The 18,935-nt window shown below is 59.6% G+C and overlaps 1 protein-coding gene across 1 annotated transcript in view; it reads right to left on the reverse strand.

Moving 5' to 3' along the window:
* Positions 1–2,607: 2,607 nt before the first annotated feature.
* ADGRB2 (adhesion G protein-coupled receptor B2) overlaps positions 2,608–18,935 on the reverse strand; it is a 100,645-nt gene continuing 84,317 nt past the window's right edge. The window contains exons 20-31 of the mRNA XM_030539187.1: positions 18,711–18,780; positions 18,445–18,511; positions 18,008–18,093; positions 16,919–17,017; positions 12,392–12,563; positions 10,312–10,407; positions 9,816–9,855; positions 8,806–9,458; positions 7,003–7,038; positions 6,133–6,237; positions 5,371–5,424; positions 2,608–3,477 (exon numbers count right to left, since the gene is read on the reverse strand). Of these exons, the coding sequence (XP_030395047.1) occupies positions 3,301–3,477; positions 5,371–5,424; positions 6,133–6,237; positions 7,003–7,038; positions 8,806–9,458; positions 9,816–9,855; positions 10,312–10,407; positions 12,392–12,563; positions 16,919–17,017; positions 18,008–18,093; positions 18,445–18,511; positions 18,711–18,780 (1,655 nt within the window). The 3' untranslated portion in view covers positions 2,608–3,300. The remainder of the gene's footprint in view (positions 3,478–5,370; positions 5,425–6,132; positions 6,238–7,002; positions 7,039–8,805; positions 9,459–9,815; positions 9,856–10,311; positions 10,408–12,391; positions 12,564–16,918; positions 17,018–18,007; positions 18,094–18,444; positions 18,512–18,710; positions 18,781–18,935) is intronic.

An 18,935-nucleotide genomic window follows, 5' to 3' on the forward strand; every position in this document is an offset into this window, starting at 1 on the left:
TGGGGACACAGGTGTGAGGTTAGCAAGGCATAGGGGTGCAGCAAAGCCCCAGCCATGGGGACACAGCACACAGAACCCGTGAAGAGGTAGAAATGGGGGGGAAAGGACAATGGGGGGGACTGGGGGAGCTGTAGGGAGCCAGGAGGATGGTACCCAGAGAGCTCATTTGAGGAACAGAGGGGTGCAAGGAGCCCAGGCACGTTCAACCAGCTCAGGCAACAGAAGCTACAAAGCCTGCAGCCCTCAAGCCTCACTCCACTGCAGGAGTTACTCTCCTTGTAACTCATCACATGGGACATTTCACCCGCCGTTCCAGCCCAGCCTCTCGCTTACCTGCAGCTTCCACCCAGAGCTGTCTGCTCTGCTGGATCGTCTGCATTTCACCCAGTTTGGGGGTCAAGGCACTTTAAAGAGACCATTTGCTCATCAGCACAGACAGGAAGGACTAGTAGGGAGAGAGAGAGAGAACCTTAACTGCTATCCTTTTATCCAGGCAGCATTGCAAAAGCTCCGCCTATTAGGGTGGAGCTTGGAGCAGGCCATCCAATAGAAAACTAAAACAGGCAGATTCTTTGATCCTATTGGCTAGAAGAGGCAGGGACAGCTACCCACCATGTTTAAAAGACACAGGTGGGGAGAGACTGGGGTATTGACCAGCTACAATGTCATAGGAAGGCAATGGGAGGCTGGCATGGCTGGAAAAATTAGGCCCTGGCTTCCCAGCTGCATAGAGTGCTTGCCCACCGAGGCCTGCGTTGCCTCTCGTGTGACCCAGCTGGCTTCGAGGCAGTTAGTTTTGATTTACACCAGTGTCAATAAGATCAGAATCAGGACCCCAGTCTTTAAAGAGACAGCAGGGCATCAATACTGCTGGGACCGGGGTGTCTCCCTTGTGGATGTATCGCTGGGGGGTTAGTTATTGAAGAGTCTCTGGTCTATTTGGGGGTTTCTATATAAAAAGAGCTCTCATCTCCATTTGGGGAGTGGGTTTCCCATTCCCCCCCCCCCAATTGTGCTGCCCTGTGCCACTGCTGAGCGTCTGTCTGTCTAGCCTATGTAGTCATAGCATGCCCATCATTCTGGTATTAGGCCTGTAAAGTTTGTCAGGCCAATAGAACATCATTGACTGGAGCTGATTACTTAGGCATCTGTCTGTTTGAGGTGCTTATATAGCCTTCATGCTCTGAGCCTCTCACATTTACCCTCACCGTGCCCCTGGGAGCCCGGGCAGTGCTGTTATCCCCACTGTACAGATGGGGAAACTGAGGCATGTAGTAGAGATGTGATTTGCCCAAGGTCACACAGGACATGTGGGGCAGCGTAGGGACTTGAAGCAGAGCCCTAACCACTGGGCCGGTCTTCCTCCACTCAAACACACGACGGCACTGCCAGAGGGATGGAGGGAGTGGGGAAGGGGAGGTTCTGCACCAGCACTGAGAATCCTGAGATGTCAGCCTAGACGGTCAGGACTGACCCCAATGGCCCAGTGCCGTGCTGGAGTGCTGTTGGGGGGGCTCTCCCCTCAGCCAGTGCTGACCCCAATGCCCTCTTGTAGTGCTAGCTGGCACAGTAGCGCAGGTGTGACGGATGATTCAGCAGGAGGCGCCTTCCCCCAGGTCGGTACCAGACCCACTGCTCCAGCATGGCACCGGACGTGCCACCTTGCCCGAAGAGCCGTCTTTCCCGGGAGGCCCTGCCCACTCATGGCAATCCTAGGGACATGGACTATATCTCCAAAGGAAGCAAAGGGCCCACTGAGAGCATTGGTGGAATGCCCGGCTGCTCACTGGTGCCGTCCCCACAATCGGGCTCAGGTGGGGCACTATCAGGGGGGCAGCACCCCTGCGTGGGGGCTGACAACATCCCTCTGTCCCCCGCATGCCTCAGCCACAACCTCCCCAGTCTCAGCTCCAGGCCCCAAGCTGGGAGTTCCCTCGCTCTCCCCTTTGGCAAGATGCCGTTGGGCTCCGCAGGCAGGCAGGGGGTGTCCAGCGTGGTCCCTGCGCCCACCCTCAGCAGCCGTAGGTGGAGCTGGATGCGCCTGGGCCTGCCTGCTGCTGGACAGCCTGGGACTGACCCCAGCAGAGGCAGCTGGAAATGAGTGTGGGCTGCAAGGTGACACGTGCCATGAGCTGTTTCCTGCCAGGCTAAGGCTGCAGAAAGCAGCGCTGCCCTCTCACGTGAGCACCAGGAGGCATCTCCCCTTCCCACGCCAGCCCTTGGGCCTTTACGGGGGGTGGATGCAGAGCAGCCTGTGGAAGCAAAAGGTGGCAGGCCAGCAGCAGGCCACGTGCCCCATGAAGCCCCTGCAGTTGGATTGCAGGCGGGAGCACGTGCAGGTCACCCTCCACCCATGCAGCAGGCCACCCTCCACCCAGCCGGGCAGGGGCTCCCTGAGCAGGGAACCGGGGCTGTGCTCCCCCCCACCCCTGCCTGGCACTGCATGAGGCGGGCGTGTTGCAGGAGGGAAAACAGCCTCAGCAGCAGCACCTGCTCCACCCCGTGCAGTGCCCAACGAACTGGTGCAGGCACCTGCCCCTTCCCCCCAGCACGGCAGATGATGCCCCACAGTGAGCAAAGGAGGCCAGTGCCCCCCAGCAGCAGAGATCCACAGAGAGTGAACTTTTATTTTCAACAAAGACAGTGCCTGCCCCATGAGATAGAAAGGGGAGGAAGGGGACGGGGAGGGAAGGGGCCACCCCCAAGGTGGGCTCCGGAGTCTAGGGGATGGAAAGGGCCCCCTCCCGCCTTGGGGGAGCAGGGTGGGCAGAGGTGTGAAGAGGAAGAACAGTGCCGGGGGCAGCGAGCGGCAGGGTGGGTGCCCCCCGCGGCAGGCAGGAGGTGGGGCTGCGGCGAAGGGCGTGGGCGTCGTTCCCAGGTGCACACGGTGCACTGCGTGAAGAGATGCCCAGCTACAAAAGAGTTCCAAGCCGGCCACCATGACAAGACGCGCTGCACACACGCCGAGAGTGGGGCTGGCGGGAGGCTGGCTGGCGTGCGCATGTCCAGGGGTGCGTGACCCTACATCCGCAGGCATGTGGGGGTGGCTCCAGGGGTGCGTGCGTCCCGGTGGTGACGACATCAGAAGGGAAGAGAAGAAAAGAAAGCCCACAACAAAAGGCGAAAGGAGGGGGTGCGCCAGGGAGGGCACCGGCCCCCCTGGCAGGGGGAGCAGAGTCCGATGGCCGAACGAGGAAAACAAACTCCCCCACAAAAGGGAAACAAAATCTGATTGTCCTTTCGTTTGCTTTTCCCTTCTGCAGCGTGGGGCTGCCTGGGCCAGGCCCAGCTCCCCCCGGCTCACACCTCCGTCTGGAAATCCCCCTCTGACACGTCCAGGTTCATGCATGGGGGCTCCCAGTTGGCGCAGCGCAGCTCCAGCTTCTCCCGCCTCTTGAGGGGCAGGGAGCTGAGCGTCATGGCCTTGAAGGTGCTCCAGTTCTTCTGCTGCTGCTGCTCCTCAGGACTGGTCACTTCCTGCATGGGGTGGAGGAAAGAGACGCATCGGGGATGTATCGGAGCCAAAGCACTGGTCCCGCTGGGGCTCCGCTCCCCCTCTGGGCCTGGGGAGAAAGGGAGCTCCGTTCTCCCACCCTTGGCCTGCTCTCCGCAGGCTGTGATGGCTGCGGGGCTGGGCCAGGCTGTCTCCCTGGGACTTACTGTGCTACAGTCACCTTTACTAATAGTGTGGCTACTCAGCCTGCAGTACCTGCAACAGAGAACTCGGGGGCAGGTCCCCTGTGCCAGCCTGGCAGTGTAAAGGGGCCTTAGGCTGGGTGGGAGCCCAGAGAGCCACCCAGGGCAGGGCAGGGCAGGGCACGGCACAGCACGGCTGGCATAAGGGCTCTGCACTAGCACAGGCCCCCGTGCAGGGTTGCCGTAAGAGTGCACCGCACCACAGCCACAGGGAGCTCTGAGAGGCAGCGTGGCCCTGCGCAGAGAGGGAGTGAAATGCTGCCAGCAGAATGTTTTGCACCCATTTTGCGCAGCTTCGAGGGGACACATAAGGGGCAGGAAGGCGGGGACCCAGGGCTGGGCAAGAGGAGGCTGGAAAGTCCCCCGCTCCCCCAGTGTTCCTGTTCCCTGCGCAAAGACCAGCTAGCAGGCTCAGGGCCAGAGAGCAGATGCTTTGGAAGCCACCTGGAGAGAAGGGCAGGCAGCCGGGGTGCACGGCCAGAGGGCGGGTGGGTGGAAGGCCTGGGCGTAGCCAGAGGGCAGGTGGACAGGCAGCCGGGGTGCGTGGCCAGAAGGTGGGTGGGTGGAAGGCCTGGGCATGGCCAGGGGGCGGTTGGGTGGTCGAGACACACAGAACAGCCAGAGGATGGACAGGAGGCTGGGGTGTGCAGCCAGAGGGTGGGCAGGACAGAGAGTGTAACCAAGGGTAGCTGGGCAGGACGAGGTGCATGCCTGAGGGTGGCTGGGCAAGAAGGGGCACGCAAAGGCAAGCCGACAGGCATGATGAATGGGGTGCATGCCTGAGGCTGGGCGGGCAGGACAAGGCACATGGCCATGAGTGGGTGGGCAGGATGTGCCCGAGGGTGAGCAGGCAGGATGGACGGGGCACATGCCCGAGGGAGAGCGGGCAGGATGGGGCGCATGCCTGAGGGCGAGCGGGCAGGACTGGGCGTGTGCCTGAAGGCGGCCAGGCAGGATGGGGTGTGTGCCTGAGGGTGGGCGGGCAGGACAGGGCGTGTGCCTGATGGTGGGTGGGCAGGATGGACGGGGCACATGCCTGAGGGCAGACATGTAGGACAGGGCGTGTGCCTGAAGGTGGGCGGGCAGGATGGACGGGGCGCGTATCTGAGGCCGAGTGGGCAGGATGGATGGAGCATATGCCTGAGGGCAGGAGGGCAGGATGGATGGGGCACATGCCTGAGGGTGGGCGGGCAGGACGGGGCATGCGCCTGAGGATGGGCGGGCAGTACTGGGCATGTGCCTGAGGGTGGGCGGGGGGCTGGGAGCAAACTGTGGGACAACAGCATGTATCTCTGAGCCTGAGGCACATTAGAACGAGATGAAGATGGAGCCTGGGGAGGGCCCCTGGACAAGAGCCAGGAGGCTGCAGGGGCAGCATGCGAGGGGAGGGGAGGACAGGACACTTACGAGGGGGTGAAGACAGGGTGGGGGGCAAGGAGGATGGACAGAGAAGCTGGGAGGCTTTGCATGAACTACAGGGTCACGCGGGCGGGAGGCCTTCATCCTCCAAGGGACAGCGCGAGGATGAGGTCGAGATGCCGACATGCCAGGATCCCTGCGAGCAGATGTGACGACTCCACGGGGGGCACAGGGCTCCTGAGGGGCAGCAGCTCCACACTAGCCCGCTCACCCCAGGAAACCCTCCTCCCGCGGCTGGGGTGTCCAGGCACTTACGCTGGATGTGCTCTTCTCCCCGCCGCCGGAAGAGACGCTCCACCGCTTCTCTCTCTGGGGGGACGGACAGGAAAGGCAGCGTCAGACACTAAGGTACAGGCCCCCTCATCCCCCAGCTCAGCCCTATGGCACCGGCTATCGGTCGTCACCCATCCAGGTGCCTTATGGGTGGTATGGGCCCCCAGGCAGCCCCTCGGCTTGGGGTGGGGTGGGAGGGCTGTGAAGCACAACAATACTGACCTGTCGATTTGACCATCTGCCTAAGCCCATTGCAAAGGGGTCCCTCGCAGCAGGGGGAGATGAAGGGAACAGGGTGAGGTGCCCCAGGAAGACCCCCCAGCCTCTGCAGTCCCAGCCTTCCCAGAAGGGAATGGCCTGGCAGCACTGGCTGCGGTGAAACGACTCCGGCCAGCAGGAGGCGCTGCGTATGTGCAGTGGATGCAGAGCGGGCTCACAGGTGCCCTAGCCTCCACAATAAATGCAGTGGGGGTGTTTTAAATGCACTAGTTCCGTGAGAGCGCCAAGGTTTCCCCCAGCAGGAGGCGCTGTGCAGCATGGCTAACTGTGCGCCATCAAGGTATGGCTGACCACGGTGCCGTCCGTGCGAGACAGCAAACGCCAGCCGCGGAGCGACAGCCAAGGGCTTCCGCAAAGGACGAGTGGCAGCTGCCTCGGTTGGTAACGCAGCTCTGTGCCCATCCCACTCGCTGCTGTGCAGGGACGTAGGAACAGCTCAGCCCTGCCCAACACTGACAGCCTTACCTTGGCAGCATTGGTAGCAGGTGCCCGGTACCGATCCATCGTGTGGAATTTCTGGTTCAGCTCATGGTAGAGTTCGGAGTGGCGCTTCCTCGTGTGCATGACTTTCTGCAAAGGGATTGGAGCGGAGGGGGGAACATACGTACTTCTAGTCAGTGCCGCTTCACGGACACACAGCATCATCCCCTGCCCCCCGCGGCCTGCTCCTGGGCTATGGGAATAATGGTTGTTACTTGCTACAGCAGGGGGAGCTCACACACTGAATTTCTGTAGGACCCACAAGAAACAGTAGTTATCATTGGTTGGTGTCTGACATTTCTTGGTAACAGAGTGGTGGGAGGGACTCCAGCCCCCCTTCAAAATTTCCTCCGTCACCAGCCCAGTAGATTGAAACAATCACACACGTGCAGCAGGGCAAAATTTAGGGGCTTAAATGACTCGGCGGTTCTCCCTTCCCACCAGCTGAAATGACACTGCCTGTTTGGGAGCATCAGCTCCCGCCATGAACCTGGTGAAAATATTCCCAGCAGCCCTTCGGCATTTTAATCAACTGTGATCGCTCTTTATTCCCTAGTATAAAACTCCTCGGAGCTCAGCTCTGCTTAAATCAGGCCAGGGATGCGGTTGCAGGAGAGAAATAAATAGAGGAAATTTTATTCCCCAAACCCGGACAAGCTCCTTGCAGGGCTCCTCCCCAGCCCCCATCTCTCTGCAGAGACCAAGCACCAGCCACCCTCAATCCCTCTCTGCTTCGGGCCGGGTGGCGCTTACGATACTGCGAGTCCCCTGGAGTCCCCGTCACTGTGCTGGTGCCAAGGCACCAGGAACCACCGCACCAACCGCAGAAGTGGGGAGGGTCTCGGCGGTGCTTACCTCGAAATCCAGATCTGAGTATCGTAACCGCTTCCTCTGGGGGTGAAATATACGCGCCGGCCAAAGAAAACCAAAAAGGGGGAGGGGGAAAAAAGAAAGATCTTTATTGGTTTATCCGGCGAAGAGGGGGAAAAGCACATGCCGCAGTGCTGGGGCGAGGGGCTGGGAGAAGGACACCAAATGAGACCTGACCGAAGTGGGCGCTATTCTCACGGACTTCAGCAGGAGACACCCCAGCCTGCAAAAACTCGATCCCAGGAGCGGAGGGCAGCCAAGCTCCCCCTTTTGGCTGGATTTCCCATAGCTGCTCCCTCTGCGCGATGGCCCCTCTGCACTGTGCTGTCGAGGCTCCTCCCCTGCCCTTATCTGCATATGTTAATTAGCCACAGCCCTGGTAGGCTAGCTGATGCCTGGGCTGCCCAAAGTGTTAGGGGGTGGGTACCACTGCTATGGCAACCGTTACTATAGCACCTAACCATCTTTGAATGCAGTTAGCCTCCCAAGCCCACTCTGATGTGGGTATGTGGGTAACGGCTACTACCTCATTTTAGGGCTGGGGATTGAGTGACTGGCCCCAGGTCACGCCCCTAGTCTGCAGCAGAGCCGGGACGACCCAGCCTGGTGCCCAAAGCACGTGCCCTGTGCTGGGGTGAGGATTACTCGGGGCTTTGTGATTCCTCGTTACTAGCTGGGAGAGACGCTAGGGACCTGGGCAGGCCCCACATTGGACCTGCTTTAAGAGAGAATCCAGCGGGGAAATGTCCTCCAGCCGCACGGCTTCTGTCTCTCTTTGGCATCAGTCACTCTGTCACCAAGAAGTTGAAAGCGATACTAACCCGGTACTCACACCGTGCTGGTGCCTGTCCTTGGTGGAGGTGAAAGCACCAGCCAGGTATTAACCGAACCTCCCCAGCCAGGCCAGGAACATTATCCCCACTTTGCAGCCGGGTAAACCGTGCAGTGAAGTGGCCAGCACAGAAAAATTAGTGGCGGAGCCAGGACTAGAAGCCAGAAGCCCTGACTCCTGCAGACCCCACTCCCAGCAGCAAACAGCCGCCATCATTTTGACGTGTCACACAGAAAAGGGATGTGCAAGCGCCCCCTGGTGCTTTGCGGCCAGCAGTTAATTAACACACACTATTCCCAGAGTGGGCCTTTGTTCGAGGGGGGACACCAGCCATGGGACGGGGGCTTAGCCAGGGAAACGCACTGGCTCCTTCTCCTGCTCAGACATACGTTGGGGAAAAGAAGTGAGCTAAAGGGAAAGTAAATGCAGCAAGAGACAAGCGCTGCATCTGGGCTCCTCCCCAGGGGTGAGACACAGCCCAGAGCTGGCAAGGAAGTGCTTGAAGCCAGGTCACCGCAGGGATGTGTGCTGGGCGGGACAGTCCTGGGTGCAAACGAATCCCAGTGAGAGAAAGAACGAGGCCCCCTGCGCGTCACAGCACTATCAGCCCCCGAGACGCAGCTTCGCACACCCTGCTGTGCACTCGCTCACTCTCACACACACCTTTGCAGGTGGCCTCTCACACGCTCGTGCATGCGGTCAGTCACACGTGCTCACCAACACTCACTATCTCTCTCACATACTCTTTGCTGTCTTGCACATGCAGTTACCACTTGTGCACTTGCACACCTACACCTTCTTTTGCACATACACACGTACTCGCACGCACTTTCTCAAACACACACGCTTGTGCAGCCCCTTGCATGCACACACCCCACTACATGTGCGCACTTTCGCACAGTCCCTGGCCCACCCGCTCCCCCTCAGCCATCCAGGGCAGCGGGCTCTGGGCTCACCTCAAGCGACCCCACTTTCATGGCGGAGCCCGGCACCGTGCGTGGCATGGTGCGGCTTCGCTCCGTGAGCTCCGAGGCCAGGATCTGCCGGACTGTGGGGTGCTGCTTGAACTGAAGGCCGTACGGGTGCTTCACCGTCCCGTAGGGCTGGTTTAAGTTCACATTGATGTGGTCCACTGAGACAAAGCCGGGGTAGGCCTCCGCCTCGGCCCCACAGCGACCCCTGCCCACGTGTGGCACCTCATCCACCTTGATGTTGAGCCTGCCCTCCTCCCTGCCGAAGGGCTTGAGGCTCACAGTCCGGCGGGGCAGCACCATGTAGTCGCTCTCTAGTGCCGGCTCCGGCGCCCGCATCCAGCCGTAGTCGGCCTGCTGCAGGTTGCTGTCCGTGCACAGGTAGACGGGTCCCCGGCTGTCCAGGTTAACGTCCTTCTTGGCGGGCGGGTCGCTGAGTTCGTTCAGGCCCTTGTGCATCAGCGTGGGCACCTGCACCAGGATGCCAGTGGGCGGGATGTTCCCCGGGAGGCTGGAGAAGCCCAGGCTTCCCTCGGAGCCGGGGTGGAGCTTGGGATCCTCGTCGCCATCCAGGGAGATGCGTGACAAGGTGCCCGTGATGGTGGCGGGGTTGCACGCGTTCACCTCCTTGAAGAGGACTGGTCGGGGTGGGGAGAAGAGGAGACGTGGGTCAGAGGTGGACAGTCAATGTGCAGGTATCTCCCAACCTCCAGGGACTCTGGGATGGGGTCAGGCTGGGAAGGGGACTACCTCTGCCCTAAGTGGCGTGAAAACCAGGCTGTTAGCCCCATACGGGGGGATACCCACACCCACAGCGCCCCACTGGTGCTTCCTCACTTAGCTCCTCCCACTTGATGCTAAGCCCCACCCCTTCTGTTAAAAGGATGGCTTGGATCTGTGGTGATTCCTGGCTTGGAGGGGTGGGAGAGGGGACATAGCACTGCCCTCCTGGCCTCCCTCCCAAACCCCCCCAGGGAAGCGGGACCAGGCCTCACCTGTCTGACATGCCAGATCAACGTCCTTTTCAAAGTCTGTCTATAAGAACAGAGAAAGAGGGGGAGAGAGACAAAGGGTGGGGGGAGAGAGGGAGACCCGGAGGGATGAATGTATCACAGGTGGCAAGCAGGGTTAAAGGGGCCACGCAGCAGGGGCCCAGGGGGTCTGGCTACACTGCAGCTGGGAGGGGCGATTCCCAGTGTGGGCTGACAGACACACGCTCGCAGTGTGGATGTCACAGGCCTGGCGGTGGCACGGGCTAGCCATTGAGTCCGAGCCCTCCCGACTCGCTGAGAACAAGCTTGGGTGGCCAGTCTGAGCTACCGCCTAAGCCCGGGTCTCAGGCCGCCCGCTTGCCCCGTACTGCCCCAGCCCGAGCCCCGTGATGCCCGTTCGCTCCGTGCCACCTGCTCGCCCCATGCCGCCCCATCCCGGGCCATCTGCTGGCCTGGTGCTGCCTGCTCGCCCAGTGCCACCTGGCTGACGTTCACTCACCATGATCTGCACCTGTCCGTTCTTGCAGGAGTCGGGAGAGTTCTCGTTTTCGTTGCTCTTGCACACCCCGATCTGGCACTTCACAACATCCTGCACCTGGGCGAGGCAGAGGCTGCGGTTACTGCCCTGGGGGTTGGCAGCGAGGGGGGGGCCCCTGCTGCCCTGCCTCTCACAAATGATTACTGGGGTCCGTAAGCCATCTGGATCTGCCCAGCCAAGCCTCACACCCTGCTGGGATCCAGCCTACCCCCTTCCAATCCTCACACCCTGCCCAGATCCACCGTGCCCCCATCCAATCCCTGCGTCCTGCCGGGATCCACTCCACCAATCCTCACACCCCGCCCAGATCCACCCTGCCCCCATCCAATCCCTGCGTCCTGCCGGGATCCACTCCACCAATCCTCACGCCCCGCCCAGATCCACCCTGCCCCTATCCAATCCCTGCGTCCTGCCGGGATCCACTCCACCAATCCTCACACCCCACCTAGATCCACCCTGCCTCCATCCAATCCCTGCGTCCTGCCAGGATCCATTCCACCAATCCTCACACCCCACCTAGATCCACCCTGCCTCCATCCAATCCCTGCGTCCTGCCGGGATCCACTCCACCAATCCTCACGCCCCGCCCAGATCCACCCTGCCCCCATCCAATCCCTGCGTCCTGCCAGGATCCATTCCACCAATCCTCACGCCCTGCCCCGATCTGCCCATCTGATCCCCTAGCCGGGTGCTGGGCAGTAACTGGGGGCGAGGGCAGGTCAGTCTCCATCTGCTCTTTGAGGCCTTGGACCCTGGCTGGAGCTGACAGCACAGCGTCAGCTCAGGATCCAGGGGCGTGGACACTTGAGCCCCACCCCCTGCAGAGGAGCCAGCGTGAGGGCAGGGCCCCCTTAGCCCCTCTATGCAGAGGGAACTTCACCCCAGGCCACCGCCAAGCCCTCACAGGTCCCTCTCACTCTCCTGCATCTTGTGGGACCTCTGCCCTGGCACTGCCATGAGCATCTTTCCTATGACCTCCTGGCACCTGGGCAGTGCCAGCCGCTGGGCCCCCGCTCTGATGGGAACCTTCAGCCAGCAGCCGGCCACAATCTCTCCCTTCCTAGCTCTGTGCCCATCTGTAACGCTCTAACCAGCGCCTGCCGCCATGTGAGCTGTTACCTCCGAGATATTTATAGACTGGCCCCGTCTCTCCAGAGGCTCCTCTTTACTAGACTCTATAAATCCTACGTCCCTCGGCTTGTCCTCCCGACCCTCCGCTCCGGCCACCCTGCTTGGCATTCCAATGCGAGGCTGCTGTTGCTAACTTTCCCAGGCGGTTGCAAGGACGGAGCCATCGGGCGCTCCCTGGTTTGCGACAGGATGGGCCAGAAGCTCGTAACGATGGACCTTGCATACGCGCTCTGTGTTTATAGAGCTGCCATTCGCAGTGCATCACGCTAAGATAAACGAGCGCCCAAGGGAGCTCCGGAATGCAGAGGGATGGGCTCGGAGGGACGCGGTTCTCTCCAGATGGGTGATGGACAGAACTCCATCCCCTCCCACTCTCCAGGGCTGGGCGACTCCATTAAGATTTAGTGTTCCATCTGGAGTTTAAAGCTGCAATTTGGGCTGGTCTGTGCTAGCCGCCTCCAGCCAGGACCGTGGGCTTTGATTACGAGGTGCATTCGCTTTGCCTACCATCTCCACAACAGCGCGTCGTGCTCTACACGCAAAGGGCCTCCTTTCCACAGTGGGACCCCGTCCCGCCCCTGCATTCCCACCCGCTGTTTTGCACAGGCAGCGAAGTGGGTGTGAAAACCCTCACTCCCTGGCAACAGGGTGTGCAAAGAGCGCAGGGCTACTTGTTCCACCAAGTGTGTAGGGGCAGACCCACTGAGACCCCTTTCTCTGCAGAAAGAGTGGAAACTAGTGCGCAGCCCCTGGCATGTAGAAATCCGGGGGCAGGCTGAGCCACAGACAGCTGGAGGAAGAGAAGGGCAGATGGAACCTCAGCCCTTGGATCAGACCAGCAGCACGGATCAGGGCTGTGCGCGTGAGCTCTGGGGGCAGGGCAGGGCAGGGCAGGAGCGTGGGGCCCCACCTCTCGGCGTAGGAAGCAGTGCACGGTGATGATGACGAAGCCCTGCACCGAGTTGAAGACGGCGAAGAGGACCTGGAAGAGGATGGAGCGCCGGTCGGTCATGGCGAGCACGGCCGACATCCAGGTGAGCGCCAGCAGGGGCAGGACAACGCAGGAGCTCCACAGCGATGCCCTGGGAGGGGAGAGGGAGGGACAAGGGTGAGACAGACGGGCCCCAGAGCCAATCAGGGGGGAGGCTGCTGTTTAAAAGGAACGCTCGCTTGTCCAAGGGAGCTGTGGGAGCCCAGTTGCCAGCGCTCTGGGGTGCTGAGCCAGTGTCCACAGGGCTAGGAAAACAAGCCAGTGCTTTCCGCCTGCCCTCACTGTGGTACTGCTTGTGAGAGCTGAGAGATCCGGCCTGTCGCCTGACAGATCTCCTGCTCGCATACACAGCCCCCCAGAACCGCCCCTTCAGGCACAGCCCGGCCAGTTCCTGGCCTCTCTGCCAAGGCTACCAGACTGCATGATGGGGGCACAGAAGAGAGACCCAGCAAACTCGTTTCAGGTAGGACATCACCACCGTTCTCAGACTGACCTGGATTTGATCCAGGCTCTGAATCCCACTCCCCTGAGCTGTTCAGCACTGCATTCCCAAACTGCATTAAGGCCAGTGCTTTAAAGGTATTTAGGTCTAAATCCTATTGACCGTCAAAGGGATTTTGGCTCCTCAGTGCCTAAATCCCTTCTGAAAAGGAGCCTGAGACTCCTAAATCAATCAGTTAGGTGTTGCAATGCTGAGTGCAGCAATGCTTAAACATCTTTAAAAATCTGGGCCTAAGAGCCCGTCACCTCTGAGGTGAGAAAGACCTGCATCAACTGATGAAGCTTGTAGCTTTGCCTAGCCCACGCCCCAGCTTGTGTGGATGAAGCATGCAAATTCCTGCAGAAGTGAGCCAGGCTGTGCATGCAGAGGAAATGGAGGCAGGGAGAAAGGCTCAGGCACTCGGCTCATTAGATTTAAGGATCTTCTCATTCGAACCTCTCCTCTTGCTGCTCCGTTCAGCAGCTGAAAGCTCATTAAGTGACAGGCAGAAGGCAAAGCCTCCCGAAGATTTAAGGAAGAGAAGTTGCAGAGCTGTGGACGGAGCGCCTGGCCTGCCTTGCCATGATCCGGGTCTCGGCTAGCTCCAGGGCTGCATACGGCCCAAGGTACTCAAATCCTGGGCTTGGATTACAGCTAAAAGGTCCTTCTCCTCCAGTTTTAGGGGGAAGCGGAGCTAGCGGGAGGAGAATGAAACCTGAGGGCCGGGTCTGATCTCAAACGTGCTGGGCTCCAATTCCCAACTGCTCTGCACCTTGGGCCCGATGTGCAAGGAAGCGCTCAGCGCTCGGCGCACGTCAATGAGCTGAGTCATCATTTATACCAGTGCAAAATGGGCACAAAAATGCTGTTTGCGCCAATGCAAAACCATGGGTAAGGTGCAGGGCAGGGCTGTATGAGACCCACTGCATTTACACTGGTGTGGCTACTGGTTTGAGTGGAGTCACTCCTGATTTGCACCAGCATGCGAGAGAATCAGGCCCGCTGGGGAAACCCGCAGGAGCCTCCCTCCCCATTTCGGGTGTAGGGATTCCCCCAAGTGACAGTGACCCCCCCAGATTCACCAAGTACAAAAATCTTTTACGTTCTTATGTTAAAACTTGTAAGCTCCTGTCTGCAGAAAACACTGATTGTATCTGTCCTGTGAAAGATACTCTATTACTATGTAAAACTTACAAACAAGTTAATTGACTTTTTTCTTGAAGTAAACACTATGCTACCACCCCTGCTGTGAGCCTTAAGCTGTAATTGATACAATGTAAACAAACAGACACCCACCCTCTGTGATTACAGGACCGGGAATCTCATAGGAATTAACACACACCCCAAAAGTGGTGGAGACAGTAAATTAAAATATGGTTAAGATAGGGAATGTATGTTGATGAATGTTTGATGTACGTGAATGGTTAGGGCAGTGCCAGCCTGGAAAGGATCCATCCGCCGAATAATGTATCAAGTGGACCACCAGACAACCCCCGGAGGGTAAACTGGAATCCACCCCAATCACCTGGAAGGAATGTGCCACTTCAGACAGTGTGGTGCCACCAGGAATGTGCCATCTGCTAATTGAGCCAACAACAGCAGGATGAAACGGTTCCCATAGACTAACATAGGAATTAATTCCTATAAAAATGGACTCTAAAAACTGAGGACTTTGAGTCCTTGGTTCTGCTGCCAGCCTCCAGGAGCATCAGGTGCATCTGACACAGACTCGGCACCATCCTCATGACCAAGATACCTGGCCAGTAACTTGGCATGAGCAACTTCTAAGCTGGTAACTATAACACCTATACAGAACCTGAATGAATGATTGTGTGAATGAATATATACGTGTGTGTGTGTGTGTGTGTGTGTGTGTGTGTGTGTGTGTGTGTGTGTGTGTGTGTGTGTGTGTAAGGAATAAGTAGTGATAGGAATAAGTAGTAAAACAACGTTGTTTGCATTTATCTTTTGCCTTATAATTCTATTTACAATCAATGTGGCATCTTTGCCTTATCCCTCTTAATAAGATCCTGCTGGTTTTTATTATATTGGTATAACACGGGTGGCTATTGGCCTTTCTTCCACTGAGCTCTGTATTCCTGAGACAACGTTCCAGCCGGAACGCTGATGCCAGATGCTGTTAGCAGAGTGATGCAAGATAAGCCAGGGGCCGGCACAGAGTGGGTGCACGTGCCTCTCTCTCTCGCCGTGAATAGCAGCAGAATAATGAGAAAGGATTCTGGGGGAGGATGCGGGGGAACGAGATGACAGAACGCAGACAGATTAACCACGCGAGCAGCCTCCGACATGGAGATAGCCAGCTAGAAGTTCCCCTGCACCCCAGCCACGCACACGGACTGACGGTCGCAGAGCACCCTCCAGCCCCGCGCGGGGAGTCTCCAGGGGTTCACGTCAGGCCTCTCCTGAAAGGCTGCCAGGGCTGCACTGGGGCTGGGCTGGGATCCCACAAGCACTATGAGGATTTTGGATCAGTGGGTACAGAGAGGAGCCCAATGTGAGAGGGTGACGCATGAGTTAGAACGTGTGTGAGGGGGAGTGTGTGGGGGGCTGCAGGGTGCATGATGCATGGGGAAGTGCAGGGGGCTATGGGAGGTGTATGGGGGCGCACGTGGATGCAATGTAGGTTTGAGAGCCTGAACTCCGCCTGTCCCCGCCAATTCCTGCATTCTCTGCCCAAGCACAAGGATTTTGGTCTTTAAAAAATGGATTTTTAAAATTGTGCTTTTGGGGGATTTTCCCAACGGTGTGGCTGTGCCGCTCCCCAGGGTCTCTGGCTGCTGTCAGCACCATCGTCACCAGCGTTAGGGGTAGTGGCACCAGCAGCCCTGCCCCGGGGCCTGGCTGGGAACATTCTCATCAGCTGCTGGGTTCCACCTCCAGTCACGGAAAGCGAGGGCCCCCTCCCGCTGGGGTGGCTGGAACCAGCCCGCATCCCAGCAGAGCCAGCCTGGACTCAGCTTCCCTGGGTTCCCCACCTGCTGCCCTCCCTCAGAGGGCAGCCAGGCCCCCCATGGGACTTGCCCGCAGCCACCTCTCTGCTGTGATTGCCAAGGACACATCACCCTGGGGATTCTGGTGGCAGGAACCACTCGGCTTCTGGACTGTGACCCACCAATCCCCAGAAACTGACCATCTGCTGCCATGGGCAGGACTCAAAGCAGCAGTGGAGAGGGGAATGGCTCTGTAAGGCACTGCCAGCCCTGCTGAGCCATGGAAAAGGAACTTGCCTAGCCCCCCTTGAACCCCATGTCCTGCTACCACCTGGGGTACAGGTTCCCTGTAGCAAGGACAGAGATGTGCAGAATATCAGTCCCCCCACCCAGCTTTTTAGCTCTTTGCTAACTTCCCAGACTGGCTGCTCTCTTCCACTCGCCCCCAGCTGGTCCTGGCTCCCTGCCCCTGCTCATCTCCTCATCCCCTCTTCCCCCTCACTGATCCCTCTTGCCCCACAATCTGTGCCTTCCTCGGGGCCTGGGATCCCACCCTGCAAAGTCCCAACATACGGAACACAGAGCAACGCAGTCTGGGGAGCTGGCTGCTAATGGCTGCAGAACCAGCGTTCCCCCATTCCCACCCCCACGAGGGACCTGCCCCAGGCAATGTGTTATTTGACGAGCGGCAGTGAACGGGCAGGAGTGACGGGTCTCACACACACACACACACACACACACACGGCCCCACGCCAGCCTGTGCGAGACACAACCCCAGACACAGAGCTGAGCCTGGGAGCGCTGCAGACGCCGGACCCAGAACAGCTCTGAGCACACGGCATTCTCCAGCCCCGGGTAGGGAGTTGAAAGGCTGAGTGCCCATTAGGCAATGCCCCCTTCCTCCTGCTCCCGGTGCCCCGGCCGGCGGGAGAATGCTGCACTCTCAAGTCCTGGGCACCACAGCCACACACGACAGCGCGAGTGAGCACCAAGGGCGCAGGCTGAGAGACTAACATGGCGCTGCTGGTGGTGGCAGAGGTCAGGGCGGTGCTGGACACCACGCCGCATTTGGTGCATTTCAGCAGCAGGCGGCCGCAGGTGGGCTGCTTCCAGCTGAGCACCCCAACCCCCATGGGAGAGCCACACGCCAGCCAGGGTGTGGGGAGGGGCGGGAAGCGAGGGCACGAGGCATAAGACAGGCGGGAGGGTACGGACAGACACAGAAACCAAGCAAATGAGAAAAACAGAGAAAGAGAGAGAGAGAGATTGTTAGTTGCAAGCCGGTACGCTGGGTAGTTAGTGACTAGCATGGGGTCCGACAGCTCTCGCTGGGGGCTGGAGGCTTGGCCCCTTGTCTGGGGGGCTCTGCAGTAGGGCTCTGCAGTAGGATCCCCTCCTTCCCTGTATGACGGGCATGCCCCTCTCTGGTCTGAGTGCAGCTCTGTGACAATGACAATCCCAGCACTGGGCGTGGGGGAGAGGTTCAGGAGCCTGGTTACCCCGCTGGTAATGGGTGCAAGGCCTGGGCAGGGGCCATGGGCACTTCTGGGTAACAATGGGGCACAAGCTTCCCCCTTGCTGCAGAAATCAGCTCAGCACCAACCGCCCATTCTGTTTCCCCAGGCCTCCAGCTAAGCCTGCTGGACGTGGCTGGGGTACAGGGTGCCAACAGGTGGCTGGGGTGTGTCTCATCTGGTGGGGGATGTCTCTCTAGATGGAGGGACGGCTCATCTGCAGGGTGGGGATGGTGTGTTGCTGGAGCTGGGGGCACCCCCGGGAAATCCATACTCCACCACCACTCCCCTCTTAGCTATATGACCTGGGAGCCTGCTGAGGACTGGGCAGACTTCACTTCACTTGTGAATGGCTGGAGCTGAGCCCAGGTGCAGCCGGGGGGTGCATTGACACAGCCAAGGTGAGATTGGGGGGCTCTTAACACCCTGAGCCTGCAGCCTCCTCGAGCCAATGAGACATGGACTGCCTGGCACTGCCACAGCTCCTCCGGACTGCACCTGGGTCGCCAAGGAGCAGAGGGTATTATCTGCCTGCGTATGCCCTCCCGCTCGCCCGCCCCACATGGGGGCAGCCCCAGGGGGCACTTACCCGGCCCGCTGCTTTTTGGACTTATCTGAAATGCCGTCCCGAGACATGAGCTTGTTGAAGACAATGATCCCAATGAGCATGTTCACCTTAGTTGGGAGGGAGAGAGAGAGACAGAGCCCGGGTGAGGGACGGGGTGGTGACCCCACACAGGGGACCCAGCGCTGGGCAGCGCCCTCCCCTCCTGCTCCACCCCCACCCTGGGGGCAGGGAGGGACCGGGCTTTGTGGGGAGTTCAGAGAGATTGTGGGGAGATTGCAGCAGCAGGCTCTGGGCTAGGAACAGGCTGGGGTCAGGGGAGGAGAAACAGGGTTGTGGGGTGCGAGGGGGAGGGGCTCCCCAGGGCCGGGGGGCACCAGGGCCCGAGGGAGAGACGGCAACAGACAGGGGTTGGCCCTTGTCTTCAGCCAAAGACGTGCTCCTGAAGGGCAAACACCTACCAGCACAATGACGGCAGCGGGGCCGACGAAGGCATAGAGCAACCCGCCTTCCAGGGAGAGCCAGCAGCTGCAGAGAGAACACGGCGCCATGAGGGGAGATGGGCAGACGGAATCCCCTCCCTGTCTCCCCACACTGACCATGGCCCATCTCCTACCAGGGAGCCTGGCTCCTCGCCCCGTAGCCCCCAGCCAAGTCTGGTGTGCAGGGGAATCCCTGGGGCCCCAGCCCCCCGTGCACCCCAGCCGGGCTTCATTCCAACACTCACTAGCTGGCTGTTCCGTAGCCTTTGGTCCGAGTGAAGCCGACAGAGACTGCAACCACCAGGGCCGGCAAACCTGGCGGGGGAGACGAGACAATGGCCAGGATCTGCAGAGGGGCTCAGCACCCACCTGCCCCACAGACACCGGGGGGAACCTCCCTCCATTTCCTCCCCACTGACACCAGTGCAGCATCCTTCCCCCGTGGCAAACAACGGAGAGTGCCCGGCTGC

This window comes from Gopherus evgoodei, chromosome 20 (assembly GCF_007399415.2).
Source record: "Gopherus evgoodei ecotype Sinaloan lineage chromosome 20, rGopEvg1_v1.p, whole genome shotgun sequence".
Lineage (NCBI taxonomy): Eukaryota > Metazoa > Chordata > Testudines > Testudinidae > Gopherus > Gopherus evgoodei.